Source organism: Chlorocebus sabaeus, chromosome 12 (genome assembly GCF_047675955.1).
Source record: "Chlorocebus sabaeus isolate Y175 chromosome 12, mChlSab1.0.hap1, whole genome shotgun sequence".
NCBI classification, from domain to species: domain Eukaryota; kingdom Metazoa; phylum Chordata; class Mammalia; order Primates; family Cercopithecidae; genus Chlorocebus; species Chlorocebus sabaeus.
The window spans coordinates 81,333,482-81,352,787 of record NC_132915.1 but is presented as its reverse complement, the minus strand read 5'-3'; the positions used below and the strand labels follow the sequence as shown (position 1 = coordinate 81,352,787).

Here is a 19,306-nt window from a genome sequence, read left to right as displayed (position 1 = left end):
CCGTGAGGATTGGAATAGCTTTATAAAGAAGGATGGGTGAATCAAAACTAGAAATTGTTACTTTGAAGAGTACCTTCCCACGATGACTTTTCGAGAAGCTTATACAGTCTTCCTCTCCGTTCTGTTTGTAGATCGTTCTGTACTTGCGCATGTGCCTCGCGCACAGTGCGGGGGTGGTGCCCACCTCTCAGAGTTTGGCTGATATGCAGGATCATGCTCCAGCCATTGGACGCTACATACGGACTTTAATGTCAGGCGGACAGACGGCACCCTCATCATCTTCTAACAAGAGTGGGGAAACTAACCCTGTCCAGATCTACATTGGCCTGCTTCAGCAGCTGTTAGCAGGTGTTGGAGGTAAGAATTTGCGACGCGCAGGGAAGATGTTAAAGCACTTAAACAAAAATCTAATTTTAAACTTAGCTAACAAATTATAGCAAAATTATTCTTTCTCTTCACTTCTGTAACCGAACATTAGCCTTTGTTTTTTTTTAAACTTATCTGATTCATTCTGGATACACTACTTTTTTCAGAAAGAAATACTAACAATAGATAATACATTTTTACTTCGGATGTGGATGCGAAGAACAGGATATCCTTTTTATAGATAGCTCATCTGTAAATTTGCTGTAGTGAATCACATACTATATTTAGGTTGTGTAGGTTTTTTTTTTTTTTTTTTTTTTTTTTTTTTTTTTTTTTTAATAGAACTGAAAGAATGTGTGCTAAAGCAGTGGCCTTATACTTAAAAGGAATTTAGTGATCCCTGTATGTTCATTACTTTTCTTGAAATTTAAAGTGGTTCTAAATTCTTACTTAGGTTTGCCGGTTATGTACTGTCTATTGGAAGCTGTGTCAGTGTATCCAGAAAAGCTGGCTACCAAATTTGTAGACAAAACAGAATGGATAAAGGTATGTTCTGCATGTACCTTTTTTTATTTTTTAAAAAAATTGTATTTCAGACTTTAACCTCATAATTTCTTTTTCCTGCCAGCATCCCTATGACCTTTTCTGCCTTAAGGTCATTTTGAAAACTCTCTCATCATCAGACACTTACTGGGAAGCATGTAGGTCACTATGTCTCATTGACACATCTGGAGGAGAGTGGGAGATGAATTGAGAAGCATAGGAGTATAAAGAAAAATTCCTTTTCTGTTTCGAAAGTTTTTTTTTTTTTTTTTTTTTAGAAAAAATAAGCAATGGGTTTGTGTAGTTTAAATAAAAACTATGTAAAATGTCTCTTTTCCATAACCATCTCCAACCTACCCTAATTTTTGCCCTTTCCTCTCCCCTCTGACAAACATATGTAAGTCACCATTTATGTATGGCATGCTTTCTAGAGTTTACTTATGTACATACACATAACAACATGCATTTAAAATTTTTGTCCCATCTTTTTATAAAAAGCAGCATACTATTCATACTGTTTTATACATTCTTTCACTTAATAGTAGAGAGATGTTGCACTACAACTATGGAGGGAGCATCTTCTTTAACAGCCTCAGTTTTTATTGTATGAGTGTGCTATCATGTATTCTAGATCTTTATAGATGGTCATGTAGAGTACTTCCATTCTGCTACAATGAGTAATCTGTCATCTTGCATATTGAGGAAGTATATGTTTTAGATGGATTCCGCAGAAGTGCAATAGCTGGATCAGAGGACATGTACTTTTGTAATTTTCATAGATAATGCCACACCCTCCATGTGTGTGGTACCAGTGTACACTTCTGCCAGTCATGTATGAGGGTGTTCCTGTCCCATGGCCACACCAAAAGGGATGCCAGGTTTAGCAAGTAAAAATACAAGATACTCAGTTAAATTTGAATTTCAGATAAATAATGAATAATTTTTTTTTTAGTGTAAGTATTGGCCCATACAGTTTTCTGTATCTCCATGTGCTATATATTGTGGTTCTTTTTTTGGAAAATACAGCTTGAATGATGGTAAAAATGTACAAATTACATCTTTAAGGGTGAAAACATGAAAGAAATTTACCAAGAGGTGTGAGTTTTGCACATTTCTGGATAATCTGGTCTTATGAAATTGCTTCTATTTTAAAAAGGTTTTTTTAATTTCTTACGAATATTTACTGATTTTAAAATTATTTTAAAGTTTTTGAGCTTTGATGTTTTAGATGAGAGGTTGTCATACTGTAGTCAAAAGTCCAAATAGGGCCTGCCTCCTGTTTTTGTGTGGTTTGCAAGCTAAGAATGGTTTTTACTTTTTTAAATGTGGGAAAAAAAATCAAGAAACGAGTAAGTTTCATGACACAAACCTTGTCGTGTCCACGTTTTACTGGAACCTAGCCACGCTCATTCGTTGCGTATTGTCTGTTGCTGCTTTTGTACTGCAGTGGCAGAATGGAGTAGTTGCAGCAGAGACCAAATGGCCCATGAAGCCTTTCCGTTTTTTTACAGAAGTTTGCTGACCCTTGTTTTAGATCATCTGTGAATAAATTTCACCTGTTTTGTGCTTGTGTATCTTTGATGAAAATGGACCTAAGATTTTGTTATATAATTCATTCAGCTTTCAAATAATAGCTTTTTTCCCTCAATATCCATCAACAGATGGATTGAACATTCTTTTAATTTTAAAAGATGTTGTCATCAGGCTCGTGGTTCTGTGTCATGTATGTATTTTTTTTTATACTACTCAGAGTCTGATGAATAGCAGTAAAGAAGAAATGCGTGAATTGGCAGCATTGTTTTATTCTGTGGTGGTATCAACAGTGTCGGGGAATGAGTTGAAATCAATGATAGAACAGCTTATAAAGACTACAAAAGACAATCACGTATGTTATTTTGTTTTCATTCCTTTTTGTGGGAGATAGGGTTTCATAAAAGGATCTAACTTATTTTTGGTTTTTATCTTCTCATTTGTAAAATGAACTTATAAATTCCTTGCTTTTATTACTGTAAAGAGTAAATGAGAGAGGTAATACATTGGTTCAGTCAGCTCACTTAACAAGTATGGTGCTGTGTCTGATAAGCACTATTTTAGGTGCCAGGAGTACAGTGATTCATAAATACATGAGAATCCCTGGTACAACAGGTTGCTCAGAGCCTGCAGCGATACCACCGTGAGCACACCTAATCTCATCTGATCTTGGAAACTAAAACTAAGCAGGGTCGGGCCTGATTAGTACTGAGAGCGAGAAATGTTAGCTCCATTTTTCTTCCTCATCTACTGCTGCCAGTGAAAAAACAAGTTTTACTTCAAATAGTCTGTTGGTTACGTTGTGTTTGGAGGTTTTGGCAATTAGAAATAGGATCTCTTCATTGTCTTTTGTCGGCAATAGAAAGACATTATGTGTGAAAGTTATGATACTCTAGTTATGTAAGTGCTGTAAGCTAGAAAGTGGCGTGGGAGCATGTGGGAGCATGTAGGAAAGTCATCTCACCTGGAATTGGAGTGGGCATGGAATTAGAGAATGTAAATCTTAAAGTGAATCAAGATTCAGCTTCTCAACATTCCGTTAGAAACTCGAGGTCTCTCTTATTCCCTAAGCTCAATGCATTAGCATCCAGTGAAACCTCAGGTGTTTACTTTATTCTTTAGCCTTATGTTTTGTTGGAGAGATGATCCTAATAGACACACAGTTACTGCCATGTAGTTTTGCATACATGAGAGAGAGCCAGAGATGTGCTATTGTTTTGCTAAATTCAGAGCCCGGAGATACAGCATGGATCCTTGCTTGCATTGGGATTCACGGTGGGAAGGTATTTGGCTAAAAAGAAAATGAGAATGGCAGAGCAACAAGACCTGGAGAGAAATGCCGACACCCTCCCTGATCAAGAGGAACTCATTCAGAGTGCTACAGAAACAATAGGTAATTAATGTCTTTATACCGACTTGGGTGTTGCAGCTTTTGAATGATGTTAAATTTTAGTGTGGAGTTTCAGTTTCTTTTTATGGCATTGTACTTTAAAGACACAAGTTTTTTCACAAAAATCTTACTTGATAAATTCTGTATTTTTAATAACAACAAAGGCTGGGTGTGGTAACTCATGCCTATAATCTCAGTACTTTGGGAGGATCACTTGAGTCCAGAAGTTTGAGACCAGTCTAGTCAGCATAGTGAGACCTAGCCTCTATAAAAAAATAAACAAACTTAGCTTGGTATAATGGCGTGTACCTGTAGCCTCAACTTCTGAGGAGGCTAAGGTGGGAGAATCACTGGAGCCTGGGAGGTCGAGGCTGCAGTGAGCCGTGATCATGCCACTGCACTCCCGTCTGGGTGACAGAGCTAGACCTTGTCTCAAAAAAACAAAACAAAACAAAAAACAAAGCAATGAAAGCACTCCATTTTTTCTTTTCTCTACGTTTTTTTTCCTACATGTTTTTATAAACAGGGATGATCCTATTATGGTAAAAAAATGTATACATTAAAAAAAATACTACTCTATCCCCTGTTGCCATGTTGTCTTTCCACTGAATAAATGTTAACAAATTGTCAACTCAAAGATATTGTACACTTTGATTTTATTTTGCCATCTTAAAAAAATCTTGAGTACATCACTGGTTGCTTTGGGTCGTAAGAATAATGGTATATAATTCTCTTTTTGGCTAAATGTGCTTACAGGCTCATTTTTGGACAGTACATCACCCCTCCTGGCAATTGCTGCCTGCACAGCCCTGGGTGAAATAGGCAGAAATGGTCCACTTCCAATCCCCAGTGAGGGATCTGGCTTTACCAAATTGCATCTTGTAGAAAGCTTACTAAGTAGAATACCTTCCAGTAAAGAAACAAATAAGGTAAGTCTTTTTCTTATTTCTTCCCTTTCTGGAATTCTGTCTTTCTGTGAATAAATGAGCAAAAACAAATTATAATGAGAATAGATGGCATTACAGCTGGAGGAAGGATTTAATGTAAAAATGGGTGATAAAGAAGCAAATCTAAGTGTTTACTTTTGAACTAGAGGTGATCTGTGTACAATCTTAGTGTGTACATCTTTTGACCCAGTCATTCCAATTTAGATCTTTATAACTGTTAAGATTTGAGTGAAGTATTAAATTCATCAGGAAATATCTTTTGTCATGCGAAAGGTGTACAATAAAATGTTAAGTAGTTTTATGATTTTTTAAAAATTTTAGGCCAAATATAAATCCTAACCGCCTAAAGCCAGTTTTGTGATCAGAACACCTCAATTTTGAGGTATAAGATATAAACTGGTATTTAATGAGCAGAAATACCAGTTTACTACTACAAGTTTAATTGATACAATTTTTTTTTTTTTTTTGAGATGGAGTTTTGCTCTTGTGGCTCAAGCTGAAGTGCAGTGGTGCGATCGTGGCTCACTGCAACCTCTGTCTCCCAGGTTCAGGCGGGTGATTCTCCTGCCTCAGCCTCCTGAGTAGCTGAGATTATAGGCGCATGCCACCATGTCCAGCTAATTTTTGTATTTCTAGTAGAGATGGGGTTTCACCATGTTGGCCAGGCTGGTCTCAAACTCCTGACCTCAGGCACTCCCACCTGCCTCAGCCTCCCAAAGTGCTGGGATTACAGGCTTGAGCCACCGAGCCTGGCCTAATTGATATAATCTTAATCTTGGTCTAGCTACTGTTTAAAACTTTCCGAGAAGACACACAGTATAGTTTTTATTAGCTCTTAACTAATCATTGCCAAATATTGTTAAGCACTTCTAATGTGCCGGAGAGTATGTTAAGTGCTTTGCATGCATTAATTGAATTTTCTAAAAGGTCTAGTGAAATAGGCACAGTTGTCATCTCTATATGAGCTAACATGAGGAAACAGCGTCACAGAGAGGGGAAGTAACTTGCTTAAGGTCACACACCAGTATAGGCTGAAATGGTTGAGATGTGATTTGGTCCTAGGTCCACTGGGCCCAGAACCCACATTTTAAATCATTATAGTTTGAAAGATAATAAGCCTAAAGGCTTTCTTCTTTCTTCTTTTGCAGCTGTGGATCCTTAGTGGACTCAAATTTGTGTGTTTCTACCTTCAATGACTTACAGACATACGACTGTAAAATTTGATGCTTTTGTAAAAACTTATGCATTGAGGTGTTAGATAGACTGCCCTTCCCTATCATCTCATTTTGGAAATACTGTGCTGGGGTAAAGCTAGTATATACTCTGTTTAAAAGAAAAAAATTTGATGTTCTTCCAGATGAAAGAACGAGCAATCCAAACACTGGGATATTTTCCAGTTGGGGATGGAGATTTTCCTCACCAGAAACTCCTCTTGCAAGGTCTGATGGATTCTGTGGAGGTATTTATATTGCTACCTGATTGTTAGTTATTCAAAGAAAAGGCATTGTTTTTTGTTTTTTTTTTAGGTGCAGTTTTGCATGCTGTGAGATTTTTAATTAAGCATTTACTCGTTTATTCACCAGATACTTGAATACTAGTTTTGTGCTCATCACTGTGCTAGGTGTAGCATTGACTAAATCACCTATGAAGGAAAGACCTTAAAATTTTTGAGCACAGCACGGTGCAGTGTAGGTAGAAGGGGAAATATACCCACATACCCTGTCAGCCAGATGTGTGGAGTGAGCCTTTAAAAAACAGTTGTTCTTGAGTGTTTCAGTTGGTATTTCAGTTGTTTTCAAGTCTGATGATTTAGCTTCTGTCCTCTAGATGCATAGTGTGTAGTGGAGAAGACCTACGAGTAGGCAAATGCCAGGATAGTGTACTGTCTCAGCATGGCCTGATCTGGCCCTGCTTTCCCTAGCCTTGATCCTTGACGTTCACTCACTTTCTGTATACCAGCCTCTTTGGCCTCCTTGTACTGAGCTTTTGAAAGCTTCCTACTTCCTTCTCAGATTGTTGCCTTGCTAAATAATCTACCCTAGTAGATTTAAATCCCTGAGTGTAGTGGGTTTCTTCTAGGTTTTTTTTTTTTTTTTTTTTGAGATGGAGTTTCACTCCTCCCAGGCTGGAGTAAAGTGGCGCAATATTGGCTCACTGCAACCTCCACCTCCCGGGTTCAAGCAATTCTTCTGTATCAGCCTCCTAAGTAGCTGGAATTACAGGTGCACGCCACCACACCTGGCTAGTATTTGTATTTTTAATAGAGACAGGGTTTCACCATATTGACCAGGCTGGTCTTGAACTTCTAACCTCAGGTGATCTGCCCACCTCGGCCTCCTAAAGTGCTGGGATTACAGATGTGAACCACTGCACCCGGCCTGTTTTGTTTTTTTTTAATGAAGGCTTCCCTGGATTCTTAACTTTTAATGTCATTATTTTAAGAGTTTAGAAATATATGAAAAGCTAGAAGTATGGAAATAAGGTACAGAGATTAAATGATGAGAATAATGAAAACCATGAAACAGAAGCAGAATATCTTCACAGTCGAATAGGACATAGTGCTGAAGGTTTTTTGTTTTTTTAAAAATTGTTTTATTTATTTATTTTATTTTTACAACAGGATCTCATTCTGTCACCAAGGCTGGAGTACACTACATCTCCCAGGCTCAAACCATCCTCCCACCTCACCTTCTAAGCAGCTGGGACCACAGGCATGCGCTACCATGCCTGGCTAATATTTTAATTTTTTGTAGAGACAGGGTATCCCTGTGTTGCCTAGGGTGGTCTTGAACTCCTGGGCTCAAGTGATGCTCCCACCTAGATCTCCCGAAATGCTGGGATTATAGGCATAAGCCACTGTGCCTCTCCCATTTTTAATTTTTTAAATTGATACACAATAGTTGTACATATTTATGGGATATATATGATATTTTGATACAAGCATATGATGTATGATGATCAAATTAGGGTAATTGGGATATCCATCACTTTAAGCATTTTTCATTTCTTTGTGTTTGGAGCATGTCAGATTTTCTCTTCTCGCTGTTTTGAAATATACAATAAATTCTTATTAACTATATTTGCCCTGTTGTGCTGCCAAACACTAAAACTTAATTTTTCTAACTGTATTTTTGTTCCCATTAGCCAAGCTCTCTTCCCTGCCTCTCCATTACCTTTCCTGGCCTTTGGTAACCACCATTTGTTCACTACCTCCATAAGATCAATTTTCTCATGTATAAGTGAGAACATAGGATATTTGCTCTGTGCCTGGCTTATTTCACTAAATACAGTGTCCTCCAGTTCCATCTTATGTTGCTGTCAGCAACAGGATTTCATTCTTTTTTATGGCTGAATAATATTCCATTGTGTATATATACCACTTTTTAAAAATCCATTCATCTGTTGCTGGACACTTAGATTGATATCTTGTTTTGGCTATTGTTAGTAGTGCTGCAGTAAACATTGGAGTACAAATACCTCTTCAGAATACAGATTTTCTTTCTTCTGGATATATACTTAGGATACATACTGGGATTCCTGGGTTATATGATAGTTTTTTAGTTTTTGGAGGAACTTTCATACTGTTTTCCCACCAACAGTGTATTAATGTTCTCCTTTCTTCACATTCTGACTATCATCTATTGTTTTCTGTCTTCTTGATAATGGCTATTCTAACTAGGGTGAGATGAGATCTCATTGTGGTTTTTCTCTGCATTTCTATCGTGATTAGTGATGCTGAACTTTTTGTCATATACCTGTTGGCCATTTATATACCTTTTTTTGAGAAATAACTATTCAGATCTTTTGTCCATTTTCAAATCAGATTGTTTATTTGCTATTGAGTTGAATTCCTTACTTACTGTGTATTTTAATCCCTTGTCAGATGGATAATTGCAGATATTTTCTTCTATGCCATAGGTTGTCTCTTCACTCTGTTGGATGTTTCCTTTGCTGTGCAGAAGCTTTTTAGCTTGATATAATCCCATTTGTCAATTTTTGCTTTAGTTGGTCTGTGCTTTTATGATCTTACTTAAGAAATCTGTGCCCAGACCAGTATTCTGAAATGTTTCTCCAATGTTTTTTTGTAGTAGTCTCAACATTCAGATCTTAGATTTAAGTCTATTTTGGTTTGATATGGTGAGACAAAGGGGCCCAGTTTCATTTTTCTACATGTCGATATCTAGTTTTTCTAGCACAGCTTACTGAAGAGACTGTTCCTTCCTCAATATATGTTCTTGATGCCTTTGTTGAAAATGAGTTGACTGTAAATGGATAGATTTATCTTTGGGTTCTCTATTCTGTTCCATTGGTGTATGTGTCTGTTTTTATGCCAGTTCCATGCCGTTTTGCTTACCATAGCTTTGTAATACATTTTGAAGTCAGGTAATGCAATGCTTCTGGCTTTATTCTTTTTGCTCAGTATTTTTTGCTCATTATTCAGGGTCTTTGGTGGTTTCATACAAATTTTAGGATTGTTTTTCTAGTTCTGCTTTGATGAACGTCATTGGTATTTTGATAGGGATTATGTTGAATCTGTTGATCATTTTTGGTAGTATGGAAATTTTAATAATACTGTTTCAATCCATGAACTTGGGATCTGTCTTCTCTTTTGTGTGTTCTTTATAATTTCTTTCATCAATGTTCTATAGTTTTCATTACAGAGAGCTTTTACTTCTTTGGTTATAATTTATCCCTAGGTTTTTGTTTCTTGGGTTTTTTTGGTAGCTGTTATAAGTGGGATTGCTTTCTTGATTTCTTTTTAAAATTGTTTGCTGCTGGCATATTAGTCTGTTCTCACACTGCTGTAACTGGGTAACTTACAAAGAAAAGAGATTTAACTGACTTACAGTTCTTCAGGCTGTACAGTAAGCATGGCTGGGAAGGCCTCAGGAAACTTACAATCTTGGCAGAAGGCAAAGAGGAAGCAGGCATGTCTTAGATGGCAGGAGCAGGAGAAAACAAAGCGGGAGGTGCTACACACTTTTAAACAACCAGACCTTGTGAGAACTCACTCACTATCAGAACAGTAAGGAAGAAGTCCACTCCCATGATCCAGTCACCCCCCACCAGGTCCCTCCTCCAACATCGGGGATTACTATTCAGTCATGAGATTTGGGCAGGGACACAAATCCAAAACATGTTACATATAGTGCAACTGTTTATATGTTGATTTTGTATCCTGTAACTTACTGACTTTATCAGTTCTAATAATTGTTTATTTATCTTTTAAAGAACCCAATTTTTCATTTCATTAATCTTCTGTAGTTTTTTAAGTCTCAATTTCATTTACTTCTGTTCTGAATTTTATTATTTCTTTCCTGTATTAATTTTGGGTTTGCTTTGCTTTTGCTTTTCTAGTTCTTTAAAATGCATCATTATGTTGTTTGTTTGAAGTCTTTATACTTTTCTGATGTAAACATTTATTGCTATAAACTTCCCACTTAGCACTGCTTTTGCTGTTTCCCATAGATGTTGGTATGTTGTGTTTTTATTTTCATTTGTATCAAGAAATTTTAAATTTTTCTTTCTTAATTTTTTCATAGATTCATTGATCAGGAACGTGTTGTTTAATTTCCATGTTATTTCTATAGTTTCCAAAGTTCCACTTGTTATTGATTTCTAGTTTTATTCCATTATAGTCAGAAAAGATACTTGATATGATTTAGATTTTTTTTAATTGCTTGAGACTTGCTTTGTGGTCTAACATATGGTCTATCCTGGAAAATGTTCCATGTGCTGATGAGTAAAGATGTGTATTCTACAGCAGTTGGATGAAATGTTCTGTAAATGTCAAGTCCATTTTGTCTAGAGTGTAGTTCAATTTTGATTTGGGTTGCTTGATTTTCTGTCTGAATGACCTGTCCATTACTGGAAGTGGGGTATTGAAGTCAGTCTTCAACTATTATTGTGTTGCAGTCTCTCTCTCCCTTTAAATCTATTAGCTTTATACGTTTGAGTGCTCTACTACTGTGTGCATATATATAACCTTTATATCCTCTTGCTGAATTGAGCCCTTTATCATTACATAATGACCTTGGTCTTTTTCTAGTTTTTGACTTGAAGTCTTAATTTGATGCAAGTATAGTTACTTCTGTTCTTTTTTGGTTTTCATTTGCATGAAGTATGTTTTTCATACCTTTACCTTCAATCTGTGTGTATCTTTATAGGTGAAGTGAATGTCTTTTTTTTTTTTTTTTTTTTCCGAGATGGAGTCTCACTCCATTGCCCAGGCCGGAGTGCAGCAATCTCAGCTCACTGCAGCCTCCACCTCCTGGGTTCAAGTGATTCTCCTGCCTCAGCCTCCCAAGTAGCTGGGCGTACAGGCACAAGCCACCATGCCTGGCCAATTTTTTTATTTTTTGTTTTTTTTAGTAGAGATGGGGTTTTGCCACATTGGCCAGGCTGGTCTTGAACTCCTGACATCAGGTGATTTGCCCACTTTGGCCTCCCAAAGTGCTAGGATTATAGGTGTGAGCCACTGTGCCTAGCCGAAGTGAATTTCTTGTAGGCAGCATATAGTTGGTCTTGTTTTCTTATTCATTCAGCCATTCTGTATCTTTTAATCAGATAAGTTAGTCCATCGACAGTCAGTTTATTATTGTTAGGTAAGGACCTAACTACTGACAGTTTGTTTTTTGTTTTCTGGTTGTTTTGGAAGTCCTCTCTTTTTTTCTTTCTATCTTTCTTTGTGGATAAGTGACTTTTTTCTCATAGTATGTTTTACTTTTTATTTTTAGTGTATCTGTTTAGACTGTTTTTTGAGTTATGGTTTCCCTAAGGGTTTCAGAAAATATAACAAGTTTGATGACAACTTCACTGATAACAAGAAAAGAACAAAAACAAGCAAAGAAAAAACTTCAAAAAAACTCTGTTTTAATTCCAATACCCCCATTTTTTGGCTCTTTGTTGTCTCAACTTAACATCTTTTTATATTGCCTATCTTCTAACAAATTGTTGTAGTCATTATTTTTGAAAAGTTTATGTTTTAGTCTTCATACTAAAGATTCTATAGAGTGTTAGATAAGGATACTAAAGATACTCTATACAAAGATACTCTTAATACTCTATACAGTATTAGAGTATTTTTAGAATGCAGTATTAGAGTGCCTTTAGTATCTTTAGAATACTCTATACAGTATTAGAGTATTTTGAATTTGTGTATTTACATTTTTTGTTGCATGCTAGAGTTCTTTCAGATTGAAGAACTGTAGCATTTTTTGTAAGACACATCTGGTGGTGAATTCCCTTGTCTTTTGTTTACCCAGGAAAGTCTTCATTTCTCCTTTATATTTCAATATTGCGGGAAGTCAGGGACCCCGAATGGAGGGACCGGTTGAAGCCGTGGCAGAACATAAATTGTGAAGATTTCATGAACACTTATCGGTTCCCAAAATTAGTATTTTTATAATTTTTTACACCTGTCTTTACTGCAGTCTCTGGACATGAATTGTGAAGATTTCTTGGACATTTATCACTTCCCCAATCAATACTCTTTTTTTTTTTTTTTTTTTGAGGCGGAGTCTTGCTCTGTCGCCCAGGCTGGAGTGCAGTGGCACTATCTCGGCTCACTGCAAGCTCCGCCTCCTGGGTTCACGCCATTCTCCTGCCTCAGCCTCCCGAGTAGCTGGGACTACAGGCGCCTGCCACCACGCCCGGCTAATTTTTTTGTATTTTTAGTAGAGATGGGGTTTCACCGTGTTAGCCAGGATGGTCTCGATCTCCTGACCTCGTGATCCACCCATCTCGGCCTCCCAAAGTTCTGGGATTACAGGCTTGAGCCACCGCGCCCGGCATCAATACTCTTATAATTTCTTATGCCTGTCTTTACTTTAATCTCTTAATCCCATCATCTTTGTAAGCCGAGGATGTATGTCACCTCAGGACCCTGTAATGATTGCATTAACTGTACAAATTGTTTGTAAACTATGTGTTTGAGCAATATAAAATCAGTGCACCCTGAAAAAGAACAGAATAACAGCGATTTTCAGGGAACAAGGAAAGATAACCATAAGGTCTGACTGCCTGCAGGGTTGGGCAGAATAGAGCCGTATTTTTCTTCTTGCTTAAAGCCTTTAGACGGATGTGTGAGTAGGAGAAATATTGCTGAATTCTTTTCCCAGCAAGGAATATTAATAATTGATACCCTGGGGAAGGAGTGCATTCCTAGGGGGAGGTCTATGAATGACTGCTTTGGGAGTGTCTGTCTTACACTGTTGAGATAAGAACTGAAATATGCCCTGGTCTCCTGCAGTACCCTCAGGCTTGCTAGGATTAGGAAATTCCAGCCTGGTGAATTCTAGTCAGATGGGTTGTCTGCTCTCGAACCCTGTTTCCTGTTAAGATGTTTATCAAGACAATGTGTGCACAGCAGGACACGGACCCTCATTAGTAATTCTAATTTTGCCCTTGCCTTGTGATCTTTTATTGCCCTTTGAAGCATGTGATCTTTGTCATTTACTCCCTGTTTGTACACCCCTTCCCCTTTCAAAATCCCGAATAAAAACTTGCTGGTTTTGTGACTCGAGGTCGCCATCACGCTCCTACCAGTATGTGGTGGCACCCCTGGAGGCCCAGCTGTAAAATTTCTCTCTTTGTACTCTTTCTCTTTCTCAGACTGGCCGACACTTAGGGAAAATAGAAAAGAACCTATGTTGAAATATTGGGAGCTGGTTCCCCTGATATTTGAAGGATAGCTTTGCTGAGTACAGTATTCTCAGTTGCAAGATTTTTTCCTTCCTTCCTTCCTCCCTTCCTCCCTCCCTCCCTCCCTCTTATTCTTCCTTTCTTTCCTTTCTTTCAGCACTTTGAATATGTTATTCTACTCCCTCCTGGTCTGTAAGGCTTCTGCCACCAGACATATCAGAGCTCCTTTATATCTTACTTGCTTCTTTTCTCTTGCTACTTTTAGGATCCTCTCTTTGTCCATAACCTTTGCAAGTTTATTGTGTGCCTTGGGGTAATCTTACTTGGGTTGAATCTTCTTGGTCTTTGACCTTCTTTTCCCTGGGTGTTCGTCTTTTTCTGTGTTCTGAAAGTTCTCTGTTGATTATTTCTTTGAATAAACTTTCTACACCTGTTTCTTTCTCTATTTCCTCTTTAAGGCAAATAATTGTTAGCCTCTTTGAAGCTGTTTTCCAGATCTTGTAAGTGTATCTCATTCTTCTGCATTTTTCTCCTCTGACTGTGAGTTTTCAAATAGCCTGTGTTAGAGCTCATTAATTCTTTCTTCTACTTGATCGTTTCTACTGTTGAGACACACCAAAGTATTTTTCAGTCATCCATTACATTTTTTCAGCTCTAAGATTTGATTTTTTCCTCCATTTTAATCTCTTTGCTAAATTTCTCTTAAAAGTTTCTGAATTCCTTCTCCATGTTTTCTTGAAGTTGTTGAGCATTCTTAAAACAGCTATCTTGAATTCCCTGTCTGAGAGGTCACATATCTACACCACTCCAGAATTGGTCACTGGTGCCTGTTATTTAGTCTGTTTGTTTAGCGTGAATGTTTTTTAAAACATGTTTTCTCAAATGTCTTTGATGCTTGTGAACATTCATCAGTGTTTGGGCATTGAAGAGTAAATATTTATTCCAGTCTTCACAGTCTGGCCTTGTTTGTACCTGTCCTTCAGAGGGCCTTCCAAGAATTCAAATATGACTGAGTGTTGAGTTCCCTAAGCCTGTGGTCACTGCAGTCATTTCAGCACTAGAGGGCACCCTAAGCCCAGGTGTGCTGCAGCTCTTACAGACACCTAGATACCCAGCATTGATGGACTTGGGGAAGATAAGGGAGCATTCTCTGGGTTCCCAGGCAAAGTTTCTTGCCCTCTTCCCTCTCTTTCCCCCAGATAGAGGGAGTGTCTCTCCACGATGAGCTGCCTGAAGTTGGGGGAGGGGTAATGTGGGCACTCCTGTGGCCACAGCAGCTAGCACCATGCTGAGTTGCTCCCAAAGCCCATGGCCTCCCAGACCAGCACAGTACCAGGGCTCACCGAAGACCTGTGACCACCTGACTGCCGCTGATGCTTTTTCAAAGATGAGACCGCTCTAGTCAGCAGGTGTTGGAGCCAACCAGGACTTGGGACTTAGGTTGTTCGTGCCACACAAGCAGATTCCTTTCTTGCCTGGGGTGAGTCTAGAAGTGCTCTTCCACAGGAACATCCTGGAAATGGGGCCTTCAGACTCTGCCTGGTGCTTTGTTTTACTATTGGTGGGCTGGTGCCTGGTTACGAGAAAAAGTCTCCTGTATTCTTGCTTTTCCTCCCTCCAAGTGTGGCCTAGCTGCTGGTGAAATTTATTTGGGGACCTGAGGCCATTTTAGTCAACTGACTTGGGTTCCTCTCACTGAAGAAACTGATTTCCCTCTGGCCCAGGTTTGGTCTAAGTGCTGCCTCCTTGGGCACTGGCAGAATTCTGCCTGATGCTGTGACAGGGTGGCACTGAGTTGCAATGCAAAGTATCACACTCCCTTTGCTGTCATTCACCCAAGCATACAGGTTCTCTTTCCAAGCTGGAGGGGGTGTTGTAGGCAGTGTGTTCTTCCCACACTGTTCAGCGCGTCTCCTCTTGTTAGTCTGCTGAAGCTGGGTACTGTGATCTGTCACCTGATTTAGCTTTTATGAAGGTGCTTTTTTGGTGGACAGTTTAGTTCGATGTTCCTGCATTAGATGGGGAGGGGATGAGGTTCTGTTGGGCCTTTTTTTTTTTTTTTTTTCAGTTTTAAGTTTTTGTAAGTACATGGTGAGTGTATATGTTTATGGGGTACACGAGATGTTTTGATACAGACATACAATGCTTAATAATCACACCATGGAGAATAGGCTATCCATCCCCTTAAGCATTTATCTTTTGAGTTGCAAACAATCCTAGTATATTCTTTTAGTTATTTTTAAATGTACAGTGAAATTATTGTTGACTATAGCCACACTAGTTTGCTGTCAAAGAGTAGTAGTTCTCGTTCATTCTTTTTTTTTTTTGAAACAGAGTCTCACTCTGTTGCCCAGGCGGGAGTGCAATGGTGCAATCTCAGCTCACTACAACTTCCACCTCCTGGGTTCAAGCGATTCTCCTGCCTCAGCCTCCCAAGTAGCTGGCATTACAGGCGCATACCACCATGCCCAGCTAATTTTTGTATTTTTAGTAGAGGCAGGGTTTCACCATGTTGGCCAGGCTGATCTTGAACTCCTGACCTCAGGTAATCCACCCACGTTGGCCTCCCAAAGTGCTGGAATTACAGGTATGAGCCAGTGCATCTGGCCTGAATTCATTCTTTCTAATTATTTTTTTGTACCTGTTAACCATTTCCACCTCCCCCTGTTCAGCCACTTTGTCCTTCCGCCTGCTCCCTCTTGTAACTTTTTATTATAGGAAATTTCACACATATGCAAAAATAGAATAATAATATAATGAATCCCCATGTATCTGTTCTTATTTTCTCTGTTGAACCCCCCCTTTATGGAATATTTACAGCAATGTCCAGATAGTATATTATCCATAAATGTAGCTATAGAGTTTTGTTTTTTGTTTTTAATGCCAGCTGTGTTGTTATTAATTACAGGAAACATGCAAAAACAGGTACAGGTACATAAAATGAACCCCTAATAAGGATTATGTTGAAATACCTTTTTTCAGCTTGAAATTGCCAAGAAAAGCTTTTAACCAAGGAAGCTGTAGGGCTAAAGCCTTTAAATCTTTTTTCCTCAGACTAGGAAGCATGTGGCATTAGTACTTGAAGCCTCATCACTAGAGCATTTGTTGATTGGTGTAGGAAAGTCTCAGCTGTTGTCTTTAGGCTTTGAAGAGTAGTGTGTTCATAGCCCTCACATGCTCTCTGTTCATTCCCTTATTTCTCCTATTCCTCCTAAAGTTCTTCTGGTTCACAGTAAAAAGTGGAAAATGCAGGTCTAGGTAGTTATATGTTGGGTCAGTGATTCCTACTAGTGAATCATGTCAACATTTCTGAATAAAATTTTAAAACATTTGAGTGGGTACTATATAGAATTTTCAAATGTTTGACTTTTGAAATGCTTCAAACTTACAGTGAAGCTGTAAGAATAGTGTAAAGAACTCCTGTGTGCCCTTTATCCACATTTACCAAATTTTAACATTTCACGTATGCTTTATTATTCTCTTTTTTTCTGAGCCATTTAAAAGTAACATCAAGATATCATAAAATTTAAGAGTGTAAAAAGTTAAATAATTGTTAAATGTTAATAAAATATAATGGCTACTATTTATTGTGGAGTAACCACAATCAAGCATACTATACAGTTGTTTTATGTACGTTAACCTCATTTAATTCTTTTTTTTTTTTTTCCTCATTTAATTCTTAAAGCCTAATGCTGTGGATGATGATATTATGCTCCTTTTACAAATGAAGTTTTTGAGGCTCATAGAAGTTTAAATGAGGGTATTCTGAGACTTTGCTGAAGTTGCTTATCAGCTTAAGGAGATTCTGGGGTGAGACAGTGGGGTTTTCTAAATATACAATCATGTCATCTGCAAACAGGGACAATATGACTTCCTCTTTTCCTAATTGAATACCCCTTATACCCCTTATTTCTTTCTCCTGCGTGATTGCCCTGGCCAGAACTTCCAACACTTTGTTGAATAGGAATGGTGAGAGAGGGCGTCCCTGTCTTGTGCCGGTTTTCAAAGGGAATGCTTCTAGTTTTTGCCCGTTCAGTATGATATTGACTGTGGGTTTGTCATAAATAGCTCTCATTATTTTGAGATATGTCCCATCAATATGTAATTTATTGAGAGTTTTTAGCATGAAGGGCTGTTGAATTTTGTCAAAGGCCTTTTCTGCGTGTGTTGAGATAATCATGTGGTTTTTGTCTTTGGTTCTGTTTATGTGCTGGATTACATTTATTGATTTGCATCTGTTGAACCAGCCTTGCATCCCAGGGATGAAGCCCACTTGATCATGGTGGATAAGCTTTTTGATGTGCTGCTGGATTCGCTTTGCCAGTATTTTATTAAGGATTTTTGCATCAATGTTCATCAGGGATATTGGTCTAAAATTCTCTTTTTTTGTTGTGTCTCTGCCAGGCTTTGGTATCAGGATGATGTTGACCTCATAAAATGAGTTAGCAGGATTCCCTCTTTTTCTATTGTTTGGAATAGTTTTAGAAGGAGTGGTACCAGCTCCTCTTTGTACCTCTGGTAGAATTCGGCTGTGGATCCGTCTGGTCCTGGACTTTTTTTGGTTGGTAGGCTATTAATTATTGCCTTAATTTCAGAGCCTGTTACCGGTCTATTCAAGGATTCAGCTTCTTCCTGGTTTAGTCTTGGGAGGGTGTATGTGTCCAGGAATTTATCCATTTCTTCTAGATTTTCTAGTTCATTTGCATAGAGGTGTTTATAGTATTTCTCTGGGATTGGTGGTGATATCCCCTTTATCATTTTTTATTGCGTCTATTTGATTCTTCTCTCTTTTCTTCTTTATTAGTCCTGCTAGCAGTCTATCAATTTTGTTGATCTTTTCAAAAAACCAGCTCCTGGATTCCTTGATTTTTTGAAGGGTTTTTTGTGTCTCTATTTCCTTCAGTTCTGCTCTGATCTTAGTTATTTCTTGTCTTCTGCTGGCCTTTGAATGTGTTTGCCCTTGCTTCTCTAGTTCTTTTTTTTTGTTGTTGAGACGGAATCTTGCTTTGTCGCCCAGGCTGGAGTGCTGTGGCCGGATCTCAGCTCACTGCAAGCTCCGCCTCCCGGGTTCACGCCATTCTCCTGCCTCAGCCTCCCAAGTAGCTGGGACTACAGGCGCCCGCCACCTCACCCAGCTAGTTTTTTGTATATTTAAGTAGAGACGGGGTTTCACTGTGTTAGCCAGGATGGTCTTGATCTCCTGACCTCGTGATCCACCCGTCTTGGCCTCCCAAAGTGCTGGGATTACAGGCTTGAGCCACCGTGCCCAGCCCTCTAGTTCTTTTAATTGTGATGTTAGGGTATCAATTTTAGATCTTTCCTGCTTTCTCTTGTGGGCATTTAGTGCTATAAATTTCCCTCTACACACTGCTTTAAATGTGTCCCAGAGATTCTGGTATGTTGTGTTGTTGTTCTCATTGGTTTCAAAGAGCATCTTTATTTCTGCCTTCATTTCGTTATGTACCCAGTAGTCATTCAGGAGCAGGTTGTTCGGTTTCCATGTAGTTGAGCGGTTTTGAGTGAGTTTCTTAATCCTGAGTTCTAGTTTGATTGCACTGTGGTCTCAGAGACTGGATTAAGAAAATGTGGCACATATACACCATGGAATACTATGCAGCCATAAAAAAGGATGAGTTCATGTCCTTTGTAGGGACATAGATGAAGGGGGAAACCATCATTCTCAGCAAACTATCATAAGGACAAAAAATCAAATACTGCATGTTCTCACTCATAGATGGGAATTGACCAATGAGAATGCTTGGACACAGGAAGGGGAACATCACACACCTGGGCCTGTCTTGGGGTGAGGGGAACGGGGAGGGATAGCATTAGGAGATACAACTAATGTAAATGATGAGTTAATGGGTACAGCACATCAACATGGCAC

At 38.5% G+C, this 19,306-nt stretch overlaps 1 protein-coding gene across 4 annotated transcripts in view; it reads left to right on the top strand.

Annotated features, from left to right (window-relative positions):
• Positions 1-19,306, top strand: part of ECPAS (Ecm29 proteasome adaptor and scaffold) — a 124,579-nt gene that overhangs the window by 69,924 nt on the left and 35,349 nt on the right. For all 4 annotated transcript variants that reach the window (XM_007968436.3, XM_007968435.3, XM_037983513.2 and 1 more), the window contains 6 exons: positions 132-357; positions 821-912; positions 2,660-2,794; positions 3,670-3,832; positions 4,586-4,758; positions 6,134-6,235. In XM_007968436.3, coding sequence (XP_007966627.1) covers positions 132-357; positions 821-912; positions 2,660-2,794; positions 3,670-3,832; positions 4,586-4,758; positions 6,134-6,235 — 891 coding nt within the window. The remainder of the gene's footprint in view (positions 1-131; positions 358-820; positions 913-2,659; positions 2,795-3,669; positions 3,833-4,585; positions 4,759-6,133; positions 6,236-19,306) is intronic.